Here is a 13,930-nt window from a genome sequence, read left to right as displayed (position 1 = left end):
ATTAAGTATAGTTTTTTAGTTCCAGTATAAAATCTTTACATGTTAAGCTTTTGAGAGTTTAAAAATAGAAAGAACATTTAGTTGCTTTTAATCAGAATGGGAGGATTATAGTTTACATTTGCATAGAGATGTTTCATTTATAAAATATTGTCCCATCTATCAATTCATTTCTACCTCAAAACTCTGAAATAGTTGGTATCATCTCCAGTTTATAGGTATAGATGTATTGTACATTTCAAGAGATGAACGTGACCTGTCCAAAGCCACATAAACTAGGCAGTGAAAGAACTAGTATTTATTTGTCTAAATATGTTTGTGGGATCATAATCTCAATTACTGACTAGTATTTATTTGTCTACATATGTTTGCAGGATCATAATCTCATAGTTTCAATTACTAATGTCACTTTAGCTTATTAAAAATAAAAATACTTGAATATTTTTATTTGTTTTTCACCATTTATAATGGCTTTTTACTTTTTAAAAATATTTAACTCAGATAATGAAAGCTAATATTTATTGGTATTTTAGAACCTTACCTGGTTTTTAATGGCTCATTTATTCCTGCAATATTTGAGTTGTATACCCTGAAGTGGAATGTTAACATGGTGTCTATTTTCATCGAATATTGTTTTTTAATTAAAATGATGTGAATAATCTCTGACCAGGCAAGCCCTGTGGACTTTTACTGTCTACCATTTTTGTAGACTAGCTGTATTTTGTATGCCCCCAGTGAATTGTTCTGACATTTTAAAGTGAAGGAATTGAAGTTCCTGGCAGTAATATGATGTTGCTGATAACTCAAGGAGTGAAAAAAAACAAGGCAGGTCGTGGTATTGGCATAAAGCTCTATATTTAAAGCTGCTAACTTTGGCTCTGCTCTTTAAGTGTAAGTGAGAAACTTTGATGTTTGCCAAACTAAGGAGGGTGAAACCAGTAGGGAAAGAATCATCATACTTCAGCTTTTAAGAGGATATTTTAAATAACACAGTTAAAACTAGATTGTAATTTATTACCTGACAATATCTTTAAATAGTATAGAGCACGCACTTAAACTTTATTTTTCAAAAAGTAATCATGTTTTTTTATTAGTGTATAACTTTTTATGACCATAGGGTATTTCTTTATTTAGGTATAAGTTCTTAATACCATATAGCTTGAAGGAATGTCATGAAGCCTCTTGGTTTCAAACCTTATTTATGATTTAGCTGCTTTGTGTGAGGTTAGAGCAGTATACACAAGCACATTTTCCTAGAAGCAAAGAGGCAGTGAGGTATATACCCTACACTTGTAAACATACCTTTGTTCTAAAATATAAAGTAACTGGTGGTTAGTTGCTATTTCAAGTGTATATATACGTAGAGGAAGAGCTCTTAAACTTTTTCAGCACTGTAGGGTATAATGGGCTCACAGCTGAAATAGCTGTATTCATTGCGTGGGGCTCGTTTTGCCTCTACCTCTGCTTCACTATTTGACACTTTCATTCTAAAGAACTTCTCTCATTTCTGAGTACTTTAAACTCATCCTTATGTTACGTGTCAGTGTTTCTTATTATATTCTCGTTCCATGATACTGGGGTTATTGGTCAGTTTTTAAATTTTCAATCCCTGTCTTTTCACAGTAAACCAATAAGCCAGGTTGAATGAATTTAGACAGTTTTCTACCTTAATCTGTGATCCGATGCTGGATGCTAGAGTCAATGCCCTCACCACCCCCACAACAAAAAAGAAATGCTTTTCTTAAAATACACTCATACATCTGGCTTTGAGAATGGAAGGCTTTTTAAAAAAAAATAATACTTTTATGTTTATTGTGGGGAATTTAGAAAATACAGAAAGGCATACAAAGAAAACTAAAAACCTATAATTTTTGCCATCTAGGGAAATAATCTGTGTATATTTCTGTTTATTCCTTTTTCTATTTAGATTTCTGTATAAATGTTTTGTGCATATATGTATATTTTAAAAATTAAATATAGATCTATATAATCAGTTTTAATCTTTTTTCATATAATAATATCATTTTCTCATTCCATTAAATGTATTTTGATACCTCACACCCCAGATTAATGACTATACAATATTCTCTCCTATAATGCACCATAATTTAACTGTTTATTCATTGCTGAATGTTTTAGGTTACCTAACAATTTTTTTCTCATTGATAATCCTATGAAGAATATTATTATACATAAATTATTATATGAAATTCTTATTTCCTTTGTATAATGTCCTGGAAGGCAAATTCATGCTTCCAAAGTACTTTCCAGAAAGGTCAAGTTTTTATTTTTATTAGAATAAGCAGTTAAGTTGAAGGCATGACTGTTTTTGCAGTTAGTCATTTATGCAGTCAGATATTTACTTACATGTGTGTGTGTATATATAGAATTATCAGATACGTAAGTCTGTTGGTGAGCTTTGTTGAAAGTTGGTTGAAAAATCGTGTCTGTTTTATGCAGAAGATGGATCCTTTAGAGGTAAACTCATTATCTTGAATCTAAGGACTTTATGAGAACCTATGACAATGGCAGGACTTGATTTTGATTCCCCTTATCTTTAGTACAATGTCCAGGCAAGGGGCTAGTGTTTGTATATATTTGTTCATTCGTTACATTCATTTGTTCATTCGTTATATTCATTTGTTCATTCTTTGAGCAGAGTAACATATAAAAAATTACCCCCAAAACCAAAATTGCCAGAGTGATTTAAGAATCAGTGAATAATAAAGTCTAGGCCAATTAATTTGTGTTCTTTACGCCTGCGTTCCATAAGGCTCAAAGTTTTACAGGCATCTTATTTTTGAATAAGAATCTCTGGAATGCGTCAGTGTCATAGCCTATGATCCAAATGTGATTCACAGTTACTTGCACCTATTGTATGTTGACTCTATAAGTAAGGACTGTATGTCTAGGTGAGTTCTCTAATATGCTATGAGCTAGATGTGGGGTTGGGTGCTGTGATACACAGTGATGTACACAAGGGATATTCTGTGCCCTACAGAATGCTAAACAGGTGAACTTCATACATTGTCTTGTAACATGAGAACTATAGGCTGAATGCTATGAAAGTATAGAGGAAGACTTTTTTTTAAATGAGTAATACTTCTTACTTCAATATAATAGATATCACCTGAGATACAAAAATATACTATTAGAATTTTAAATTTTTACAATTTGATAGTTCTAGTTATAAATCGTATTCTATCTTAATATAATACTGTACTTGCTTTTCCTTATGTTATGCCCTTTTCTTCAGTTTTCTAACACACTGCCTCCCATTTTGTTAAGCTAGTGAACTTGGTTTGCAGCTGTCTCACAAATTGACACACCTGTAATAGAAAGGATTTGATATTTTCATAGTTATAAAGATAATTCATTTGTTAAGTAAGTTTTGTCAAAAATGTGACCCTTATACTTTGCTATAAAATTAAAGCTTGGTTTACATTTCCTTGAGCTAGTATTTAATGCTTACTTTCTAAAAACATTTTTTTATTAACCAAATATTTGATGAGGGAGCATTGTCAGAGAAGGCATCATAGTTAATCACATGAGGAATTGGAGTTAATAAGAGTTAAAGTTGATATAAGTAAATAATAGGCAGCTTGGTTTTTGTGGCTTTTAACAGCTTACTATTCACAGACCACAGATAAAGGAAAAAATATTTGTGAAACTGGCCCATGGACAAAAGTGCTTTTTTATGTAACCTGAGCATGTTACCTCGGACTGATAGAGGCATTAGATGATGGCAAGTGTATTATATTGTAACAAGATTGCCAAAAATTGATACATAACTAGAACATTCTTATTCTTATCAATCTTATTTCCGAAACTATAGTAGAGAATGCTAAGGTTTCCCAGTAGAAAATAATAAAATTTTAATTTTTCTTCTCAAGAGTATATTAATCAGTCATGTATTTAATGTGTATCCATTCTGTGCTTAGTCATTTGATAAATGATATGCAAGCCTGTAGAGGAAAACTATGACTTGCCTGTTTGCATAGCCAGAGGAAATTCTAGGTATAAAGGGTGCATTGGGTCTAGTATGCTCAAGGACTGATGTGGAAATCAGCACACTGAAGAAGAGATATATATTGGGTAATCCTGAAAATTAAAGTCTGATGGAACCTGGAGGGCTAAGCTGAAGAGTTTGGTCTTTGTGTGGTAGATAATAGGAAGCCATAATAAAAGAAAATACTCGTTAAACTATAGAGATTATGGTGTACATTGTGCAGTGGGAACAAATAAGATCAAATTATAAAGGATTTTGAAACCGAAGAAGGCAAGTTGAAACGAAATGCAGTGAGGATTTGAAAGGCTTTTGACCAGTTTCACATGTTGTTGGTTCGTGGCATGATGAAATGAGGTGGTGTTTTGTTTTGTTTTGTTTTAAGAATGTTTGCTATGGCAGGATACATCAGAGCTATTTGCATGACAGAGAAGCTTGAAATAGGGAGAAGATACCGGAAAGCAAGAGAGATGTGGGCCTATCTGTTGAGCTGACATTGATAACATTTTGAAAGAAGACATTTGTTATGACAAATTTAGTTCATTTGTATACTCACTGAATGATAACTTGAGTAATTGCAATACAGTGTGTGCTAAACACTGAGGAGTCAGTGGTATAAAAAAATATGGTTGGAGCTAAGGGGCTGTTATTTTGTTAGAGGATGCAGAGTGAAGACAAGGCAAGAATCAAAGATTTGCACCAGGATTTCCAATTTGAACAATTAGAAGAATATAGGGTATGAATATGAAAGGAAGATAAATTTGATAGAAGAGAAACATATTGTGGAAGTATGTGCGGGAGAGGGTAAGATACTAATATGTTTGGATTGGTAGATATAGATCTATTATATAGAACTTAATGATTGAAAATATAAATTTATATATTTAAGTATATAAATTAGGGTTTCATCCTCAGACTTTTCAGAGTGTTGGAAATTATAAGAGTATGTGTTTCATCTGACTTGGTCTGGGACTAGTGTTTATTTTCTTTTTTGTTCTCATAAAAATAAATGACATTTCTTTTTCATAAATTTTCTCTACAATTTAGTGTTATATGAGAATTTTGATATACATTTATCCTTTTTTATATTCTTTTTTTGAAGCGTTTTCCTGTCATACTAGTCACACAGGTAATACTATTGAGTTTGGGAGAAATGTTTGTCATAAAATAGTCTAATTTGTTCCAGTGAACTAGTCAGAAGAAAAATATCGATAGGGAAGCAGATGGTGATATATTTAGATTCTGAGTTTGTTATGTAGGTCTTCAGATTCCAAAAAGATGAATGCTGTAAGAATCGATTCTTAATATTCTTTCATTCTAGGACAACTTGTAATTTATTATTCCAAGGCCTTCATTTTCATCCTCATGACAGCTTTGACATCATCTGGGGTGACACTGACTACATGTATTTAATTGTGTACAACATGAATAGAAATAACCAAATATCACTAGTCCTTAACTCAGGCCTCCTTTTCTCCCCCCTTCTCTAAGGAACGACTACCAAAATCACTACAATCCCCATGACTTCCAAGCCCAATGTGATTGTTGTGCAAAAGACTACAGGAAAAGGAACGACCATTCAAGGCCTCCCGGGCAAAAACGTTGTCACAACGTTGCTAAATGCTGGAGTAAGTAAGAGCTTAAACTACAGACTGAGCAGTCCACTGAGGATTTTAAAGACCAGCTATATAAATATTTGTCTAAGGACTTTAGAACCCACAATGGATAGAATGGCTTGATTTACTCCTGCTGTGATGTAAAAAACACCACCTATTGATGCCATTTTTTACAGTAGTTTCTAAAACATGTTGCTATTGACTATGTTGCTTATGACCATGATTTCAGTCTTAGCTTGGTTCAGATGGAAGATTTTACCAGCTTAACTCAGAGGGAACTCTGTCAGTGGACAGTTTTATTGCTGCCTATGGCCAGTAGATACCAGTCTCGTATTGGACATAGGCTAGGCAAAGAGAAGTATTTGCCGCTAAGACTAAATTAATGATAAGGATTTGTTACTTTCACTTTTACTTCTTGAGCTAGTGGGAAAAAAATCAAGTAAATTAGAGATGCATTTATAGTTCTGAAGGCAATTGTTACGAGGTTAAGAGATTTGAAGTTAGCCAAACCTAGGCTTTGTCTCTGAGTATCATAGGTGTTTGGCTAACTTATTCCATTTCTCTCATCCATAATTTCCTCATTTGTACATTGGTGATCTCTACCAGTGAGTTTGTTGAGTTATGAGTAACTAACTGGTAACTGTTTTAAAAGTGCTTAAAACAGTACCTGGCCCATAAGTCCTCAATAAATTGTTTCTTCTTACTGTTATTATTCTTTGTACTTAACTATAGAGGTTTGGTAGTATCTCTACTTTGCTAGAAAAAAGAATACTATGCTTCATTGTAGTTGATCTCTAGTGGCTTCCTTGGCATCATAGTCTTTACAGTGCTGGTGGGTGTCTAGTATTAGATATTTTCATCATGTAGGAAAGTATAGATTATTCCCAGCCTCAGTTCACATAGTAAGCCAAAAATAAAGCCAGAATTAGAATATAGATTTTCAGAAATTACATGGTTTGTAATTTCATGGAACTTGATATTAAAAGAGAGGGGTACCATGTACTCTAGGTCCTATGGTCATATAGATATAAAAATAGTATATGTGAGTACTAGCTGCTATATATATCTAATAGCAAAAAGTTTGATGCAAGAAATGATAGTCAAACAAGAAGATCAGGGTATAAGACCATCCTCTTCACCACATAGGTACATGCACCTATACTCGTAACTTGCTTACCTGTGCATGTACACACACACACACACACACACCTGTGCATGTATGCACACACACACCAAAAGAGCTTTTTCAGAAAAGCCTGCTAGTCTGTTTTGAATGGGTCTTTATAATTTTACTTGGACAGGGCCCATTGAGCTTCTTAATAAAAGGGCACGCCCACTTGCAAGCTAGCAGCTCTTGGCAAATGATTATAGAGCTCTTTCCAGAGATGCTGCCGTGAAGGGTGTGTTATGTATTAAAATAAGTAATCGCACGGTTGGCAGACACTCCATGTTTTCCTTAGATTATTGCAGCAGATATTTAAACTTGTGAAGTTTGTAATCATTTAACCTAAATTTACAGAGTAATTACCTTTTTGCCAGTTCACCTAGGTGTTTTGTTTTTACTGGCTGCTAAATTTCAGTGGCTGCACATTTAGGTGATGGTGACTGAAAAGAAAAACTGATAAGGTGAAAAAATTTTAGATATTCTCCTTTTTAATTTTATGGATTTTAATTTTTAAAAAATTTTAGTACTTTAGTAAAATGACTGAATTTAATTTGTTAAGCTCAAGTATTGACTCCATAAATGATCAGAAAATAGTACTTAAGAATAAAGCAGATGAAAATGTAGAAAATGGTGAAAAGTTAATGGGCTTAAACTATCTAGTTAGTAGACTAAAGTGATATTAGTAACATGCTAATGTGGGAAATGTCCTAAGTTTTTTCTTTGTATTTTCCAGTGTAACCTCAGAAAAAATGTTAATATTGCTGCTGATTACATTTCTTGCCCACACCATTTCACATAGACATTCTGCTATATAGCCTTATAACTTCATATTTGGGAAACTTAATTTATTTTGTATGTGAACATTTAGCTATTGGTAGAATGCACACTAATTTTTTTATTACACATATGTTTATTTCATATAAACTGTCACATAAAGATGAATATTGAGGGAGCACGACCTGTAGTTCCAACACTTAGAGATAACAGTATATACTCTCTAAATTTTGACTCTTTTAGTATATATATTCTGTGAATGACAGAGAATACTAAGTATTCTTAAAGAAGGTAATTTTTAAAATTCACTCACCAAGAAATATTTACTGCCTTCTTTGGACAGAAGGTTGGTCAGATGACTTCTAAGATCATTTCAACTAGGTCTAACATTTTTGATCACCTGGAAGCTTATACTTTGTTGCACAATTTGCAACCCTTTCCCCATCATCCTGGTAAAACTTTTCTATGATTTTTCAGTAAAAGGACTTTTTTTTCCCATTTAAATGTATATAAATCTCATGTATTTACTGACTTCAATTTAGGGAGAAAAGACTATTCAGACGGTGCCAACAGGAGCAAAGCCAGCTATTATCACTGCTACAAGACCCATCACCAAAATGATTGTAACTCAGCCAAAAGGTATAGGTTCCACAGTTCAACCAGCAGCTAAAATCATCCCAACAAAAATTGTATATGGGCAGCAAGGGAAAACACAGGTATGCTAAGATATGGTGATTTTTCTTGACTCTGGTATATTTCAAATTCCTAAAATTCCAAGGTAGAAATCTGAACAAAAAGATGAGTAACATTGAAAGAACCAGATTATTAAAAGTTATGATTGAGTGTTTATAACCGTCTGTTTTCAAAACCTGTGTTTCTCTTTTCAGTACTTAAAAAAAATTAAATATTTGTATCATGTCATGAGCAAAAATTAGAGAATAGAATCCCCTTGGAGTAAAATTTGCTGAAGGTGTATGTTGTTATTTGAGAAGTAGATGGTTGACAGAGGATAGTAGTTATTCATAATCTGTCAAAGAATATTTTTGTGTAAGCTTATATGACCTTTGAAAGCACTTGAGATATTTACTTATAAATTTTATTTCCTTGAAACCTAAACAATGGAGAAAGTAAAGATCTGTTCATTTTTCAACCAGTAAATGATAAGGGAGCTTTTCTAGAAATTTACCTGGGAAATTGAGGCTCAGGATTTAATCTTGTGTTGGTGGGCTACTGTTTATTTTTCAGGTACTTTACTTTCTTGAGAATATCAAAGGAAATGATGTCAGCTTTGGTTGAAAAATGCCATTTTTAGAATTTTTGTAAAAGATAATTTATCTATAATAGTTTGCCTTTAGAGTCAGTTCCCTCAATATTATAGCCAAATAGTTTATATATCAAAACCATTAGTTTTGTGATTTTTCTAATAAGGTCAAATTGCTTTAAATTTCAGTGGCAACAGTTACATTTGCTCCATCATCTTTGTCATAACCCATGTTTTCATTCTTGAATTTTTGGAAATGGGTGACTTAATAGAGCCTGAAAGATTTAGATTCATATAAATGGAGAAGTAAAAAATAATTGTGGTGAAGTAACATTTTCATTCCATGTACCCCATTGAAGTTAACTCCTGGAGTCCACACTTTGAATTGAATGGTTCAGTGTGAAACTTTCTTCCCGTTTCACTTGTTCTACTGTCTGTGTGGTTTTGACCTTTGCCAAGGTTGATTTGTCACATGTTCTTTATTGACTATAGTAGTTGTCTAAATTGTGGCTCAGCAGTAAAGAGTCTGCCTGCAATGTAGGAGATGCAGGAGATGCAGGTTCAGTCCCTGGGTGGGGAAGATCCCCTGGAGGAGGGAATGGCAACCCACTCCAGTATTGTTGCCTGGAGATTCCCATGGAGAGAGGAGCCTGATGGGCTAGAGTCCATAGGGTTGCAAAGAGTCGGAAATGACTGAGCATGCACGCACACCCAGTTGTCTAAATTAGTGTTCCTTTGGAGATTTCTTACAAGATGACTTAGGTCCTAAGCAAGATTACTTTGTGCAGGTGTGTTAATTAGGAATTTCATTTGGTTGCTAAAAAGAAACCTGAAGAACAGTGGCTTAAACAAATTAGGGTTTTATTTTTATTATGTTGATAAATATTTAGAGGAAGGAAATCCTGGACTGTTATTGTGACTCAAAAATTCTCCTGGGAGATCTGAGGAAATCTTTCCTCTTATGCTGACTATGTATAGTATACATAAATACTTAAATTCTATCACACACACACACACACACACACACACGGGAAATCTTTCCTCTTATGCTGACTATGTATAGTATACACAAATACTTAAATTCTATCTCTCTCACACACACACACACTTCCCCTGGGAATCTAGGCTCCTTGTGTCTTTCTGTTCTGCCGTCCTTAGCTTGTAGCTATCATTCTTCTATATAACTGCAGATTGTAAAATGATTCCTGAAGTCATTTTAGGCAAGAAAAAACAGAGCAAAGGCTCTTGTCAGGATTGTAACTGTTGTAGCATGAACTGTATATGTGGCCTGGTATAATTGATTCATAGATTGAATTTGTCTGTGGTGATCAATGCTGTGCCCAAAGTATAATAAATGGACAGAGTACTGTTTTCCACGTCAGGAAAATATTTGTTTTATTATGATCTAGAAGTTAAACATATTTTAAATGCTCAAAAATTTATACTGTTGTATTTCCACTTGTCTTCTAGGTTCTTATTAAACCCAAACCAGTGACGTTTCAGGCCACAGTTGTTAGTGAACAAACAAGGCAGCTGGTCACAGAAACATTACAACAAGCCTCCAGGGTGGCAGAGGCTGGTAATTCATCTATTCAAGAAGGAAAGGAAGAACCACAGAGTTATACAGATAGTAGTTCCTCTTCTACAGAGTCCTCCCAAAGTTCCCAAGGTAAGACCCATTTTACTTCTGATTTATATAATTATTGCTGAGATAATGCCCTAGTTCTAAAATAGTTGAATCTAAGGATCTCAAACAAACATGTATACTTTGACTTGTCATTTCTTTTGATTTTATTGTCTTTTGTTTGATGTGAGCAGACATTTTGTTTTTGGTAAGGCTTACCATTCTTTCTTGCCTGGCATATGTTCATCAAATAATTCATAAACTAGGTGATGATTTGGGGAGATAGATATTATCAAACTGGATAGAGCTGTGATTCCTTTTGTTTGCTTTGAGTAAGTAGAAGTGTGCAAGAAAGTGAGTGTACCTTTTGAAATGATTTTTGCTGAACCTTGAGAAAGGATCATGGTGGCCAGAGATAGGCCTATAAATGGGCTGTATGTGGGTGTTCATACATTGCAGTTTGCATGGAATAAGTCTTAGTTTATTTCTGTTCTAGAATAATAATAGCACTCTCTTTCACTCTCATAGGTGTTCCAGTTTAGATGATAATTGTGTGGTTGTCCTAATTATAAGGAAGGTGATATGAAGCCAGGCTCCATAGTAGGGAAACTAGTTATAGTTAGTGCTATTTTAATTATGTTGTTCTAGGGAGTCACTTATTGAAATAAACTCAATGATCATAAGCTTTGAGATTTTCTACAAATCTAGTACCTGTGTCTGTCAGTTACCTTAACCACCCATATTGATCATAAACTTTGAGACTTTGTACAAATCTAGACCCTGATGCTGGGAAAGATTGAGGACAAGAGGAGAAGGGGGCGACAGAGGATGAGATGGTTGGATGGCATCACTGACTAAATGGACATGAGTTTGAGCAAACTCAGGGAGATAGTGAAGGACAGGGAGGCCTGGCGTGCTGCAGTTCATGGAGTTGCAAAGAGCTGGACATGACTGAGCAACTGCACAACAACAACAGATCTAGTACCCGTGTGTGTGTCAGTTACCGTCACCACCCAGGTAGTATATTTATGCCTGTACTTAGAAGCTCTGATATATTGAAACAGAACTGTTTATCTTTCTTTGATCATTCCTCACTCACTCTGTTTCCTCTCCTCATCGTCCACATTATTCTCTCTGGAATGCTTTCTTAGCACCTTCACTTTTTCAATACAGTTTCTTCATATTGTACAGGCATTATTATTTTAACTCTTTGGTGGAATCATCCCAGATTAGTCTTACTAATGGTTCATATTGCTAATTATTCCATTAATTCAATTTGAACATTTATCTTTAAATTTATACTATGTAGTAAGCTTTATGAGAAAGCTTCATGAAGGAGGTAGCATTTGAAATGGTCTTTGGAAACTCATTGATAAAAAAATAAATTAAAATATTGATTTTAGCAAACAGTATGGCTCTCATTTTAGAAAATGGATAATTTTCTTCAGCGTATTATTAGTAATAGTAATATTTTCTGAATCAATTTACTAAGGTTTAATTTATCATTCTATATTGGTTATGAATCAGTTTATGTCTGGTTACAGTGGGGTGATATTTACTCTATTTCTTTTAGACTTACTGATTTGATGTGTATAGATTCTATTCTTAAACTAACAATAAGATTCTTTTTTCCTCTTTTATTTTTAAGTCTGTACTTATTTGAATAATTCCAGCTGTTTTTTCCTTTGAGAAATATTTTCATAAAAGACAGGTAAAATGTTTAGGTTATGAATTGGTGCTGAAATGGGAACCTGAACAGTAAACTATATACACAAGCTCAGGTTACCTTTGAAATTGCTGTTTTTTCCCTAAGGGAGCTGTAAGCCAGTCATTACTTCCCTAACATGCCATTTCATTAGGGAGCCTTTAGTTTTCATTCTAAGAAAAGGATAAAAGTTTGACTATTTTTGGAAGTGATTGAGTATAAATTTCTTGCTCTTTGATCTGTTATTATATGTGGCATCATTTATTTTTATTTTTGTTATTTATCTCTCATTGCATATTACTTCTTTTTAAAATATTTTATAATACAGAAAAAAATCACCAAAGAGGAATATCTAATATAGTTAACTATAAAGCCAGTTTAAAAAAATATTTATTTATTTGCTTTTTATTTGGCTGTGCTAGGTCTTAATTGTGTCCTGCAGAATATTCGTTGTGCTGCACAACTCTTTAGTTGTGGCACAAGGCTCCAGAGTATGTGGGCTCAGTAGTTGTGACATTCCCTGACCAGAGATCAAACCCATGTCCCCTGCCTTGCAAGGTGGTTTCTTAACTACTGGGCCACCAGGGAGGTCCCTAAAGCCAATTTTTATAATCTTCATTTACTCCTCTCCCCATTTCACTGTATAGTTTCTTAGTACATTCTCCAAAGACAAGGGACTATATATGCTGTGGGAATGTATATGCTGTGTTATAAGAAAGGGATAAAGGTTTTGTTAAGTCTAAGACTCAAGTTTGGTTTTCATACCTACTGGGAATATAAGCACTATATAACAGCCCATTTTTTCCTTTATATTGTTTTTGTAGTTTTTAGCCCACCTCTGTTTAGTACTTTTAATGTAATTTCAAATTTATAAAAAGTTACAGGAATAAAAAGAACTTCTGTGTATAGTCTTTTACTATATTCACCACTTATTTATATTTTGCCCTATTTACTTTGTTGTTGATTCTCTTTCTGTGCCGCCCCCTGTGTGTTTATAATTTTTGAAATTTTTAACCATTTGAGAACAAGTTGTAGATGTCATGCCTTTTATCTCTAAATACTTATATATTTGTTGGCTTATATTTCTTAAGGGTTAGTCTCTTCATAACTAAAATACAGTTATCAAAATCACGATTTAAAGTTTTAGTTCTATGATCTACAGTCCATTCAGATGTCATCAACTGTCCAATCATGTAATCCTTTGTAGTTTTGCCAGTACAGCAACCTACCCCCACCACCAGTCCACAGTCCACATCAGTATTATGCATTATATTTAGTTGCATTGTCTAATGTTTCTCATTTGATTCAGCATGAATTCCACAGATGTAGTGTATTCTTAGCTTTATCTTATCAGAAGGCACTGATGTCAGTTTGTCCCAATATTGATGATGTTATGTTAATGTTGATCTCTTGGTTAATGCCTCCCCCCCGCCTTTTTTTTTTTTTTGCATTATGAAATTACCATATGTCCCTTTGAGATTAATGGTAATATATGGGGAGATGGTTTGAAACTATATAAATATCATATCCCTCATCTTTATCTGCTAGTTTTAGCATCCAGTGATAATTTTCTAAAGTCTATTATTTGTTACCTAGTTGATAGTTGGCATTCTACTGTAAGAATAGATCGACTTTTCTCGACTTCATATCCTTTTTCTAGTGACTTCCTTTATACAAGTCTTAGAATAAAGATGTCTTTTTATGCCAAAGGTTTCCTTGATTCTACTTGTGGTTTCTAAACTTTTCCCACCATTCCCTGCCTGAAAGGAGAAGCAGTTTAGG

The 13,930-nt window shown here is 33.7% G+C and overlaps 1 protein-coding gene across 12 annotated transcripts in view; it reads left to right on the top strand.

Annotated features, from left to right (window-relative positions):
- Window positions 1-13,930, top strand: part of EMSY (EMSY, BRCA2 interacting transcriptional repressor) — an 80,805-nt gene that overhangs the window by 46,597 nt on the left and 20,278 nt on the right. For all 12 annotated transcript variants that reach the window (XM_027562846.1, XM_027562841.1, XM_027562839.1 and 9 more), the window contains 3 exons: window positions 5,495-5,631; window positions 8,101-8,274; window positions 10,290-10,488. In XM_027562846.1, the coding sequence (XP_027418647.1) occupies window positions 5,495-5,631; window positions 8,101-8,274; window positions 10,290-10,488 (510 nt within the window). The remainder of the gene's footprint in view (window positions 1-5,494; window positions 5,632-8,100; window positions 8,275-10,289; window positions 10,489-13,930) is intronic.

The sequence above is a fragment of the Bos indicus x Bos taurus genome, chromosome 15, assembly GCF_003369695.1.
Source record: "Bos indicus x Bos taurus breed Angus x Brahman F1 hybrid chromosome 15, Bos_hybrid_MaternalHap_v2.0, whole genome shotgun sequence".
NCBI lineage: Eukaryota > Metazoa > Chordata > Mammalia > Artiodactyla > Bovidae > Bos > Bos indicus x Bos taurus.
Note: the sequence above shows the minus strand (reverse complement) of the source record. Positions and strands in the feature narration are given on the sequence as shown.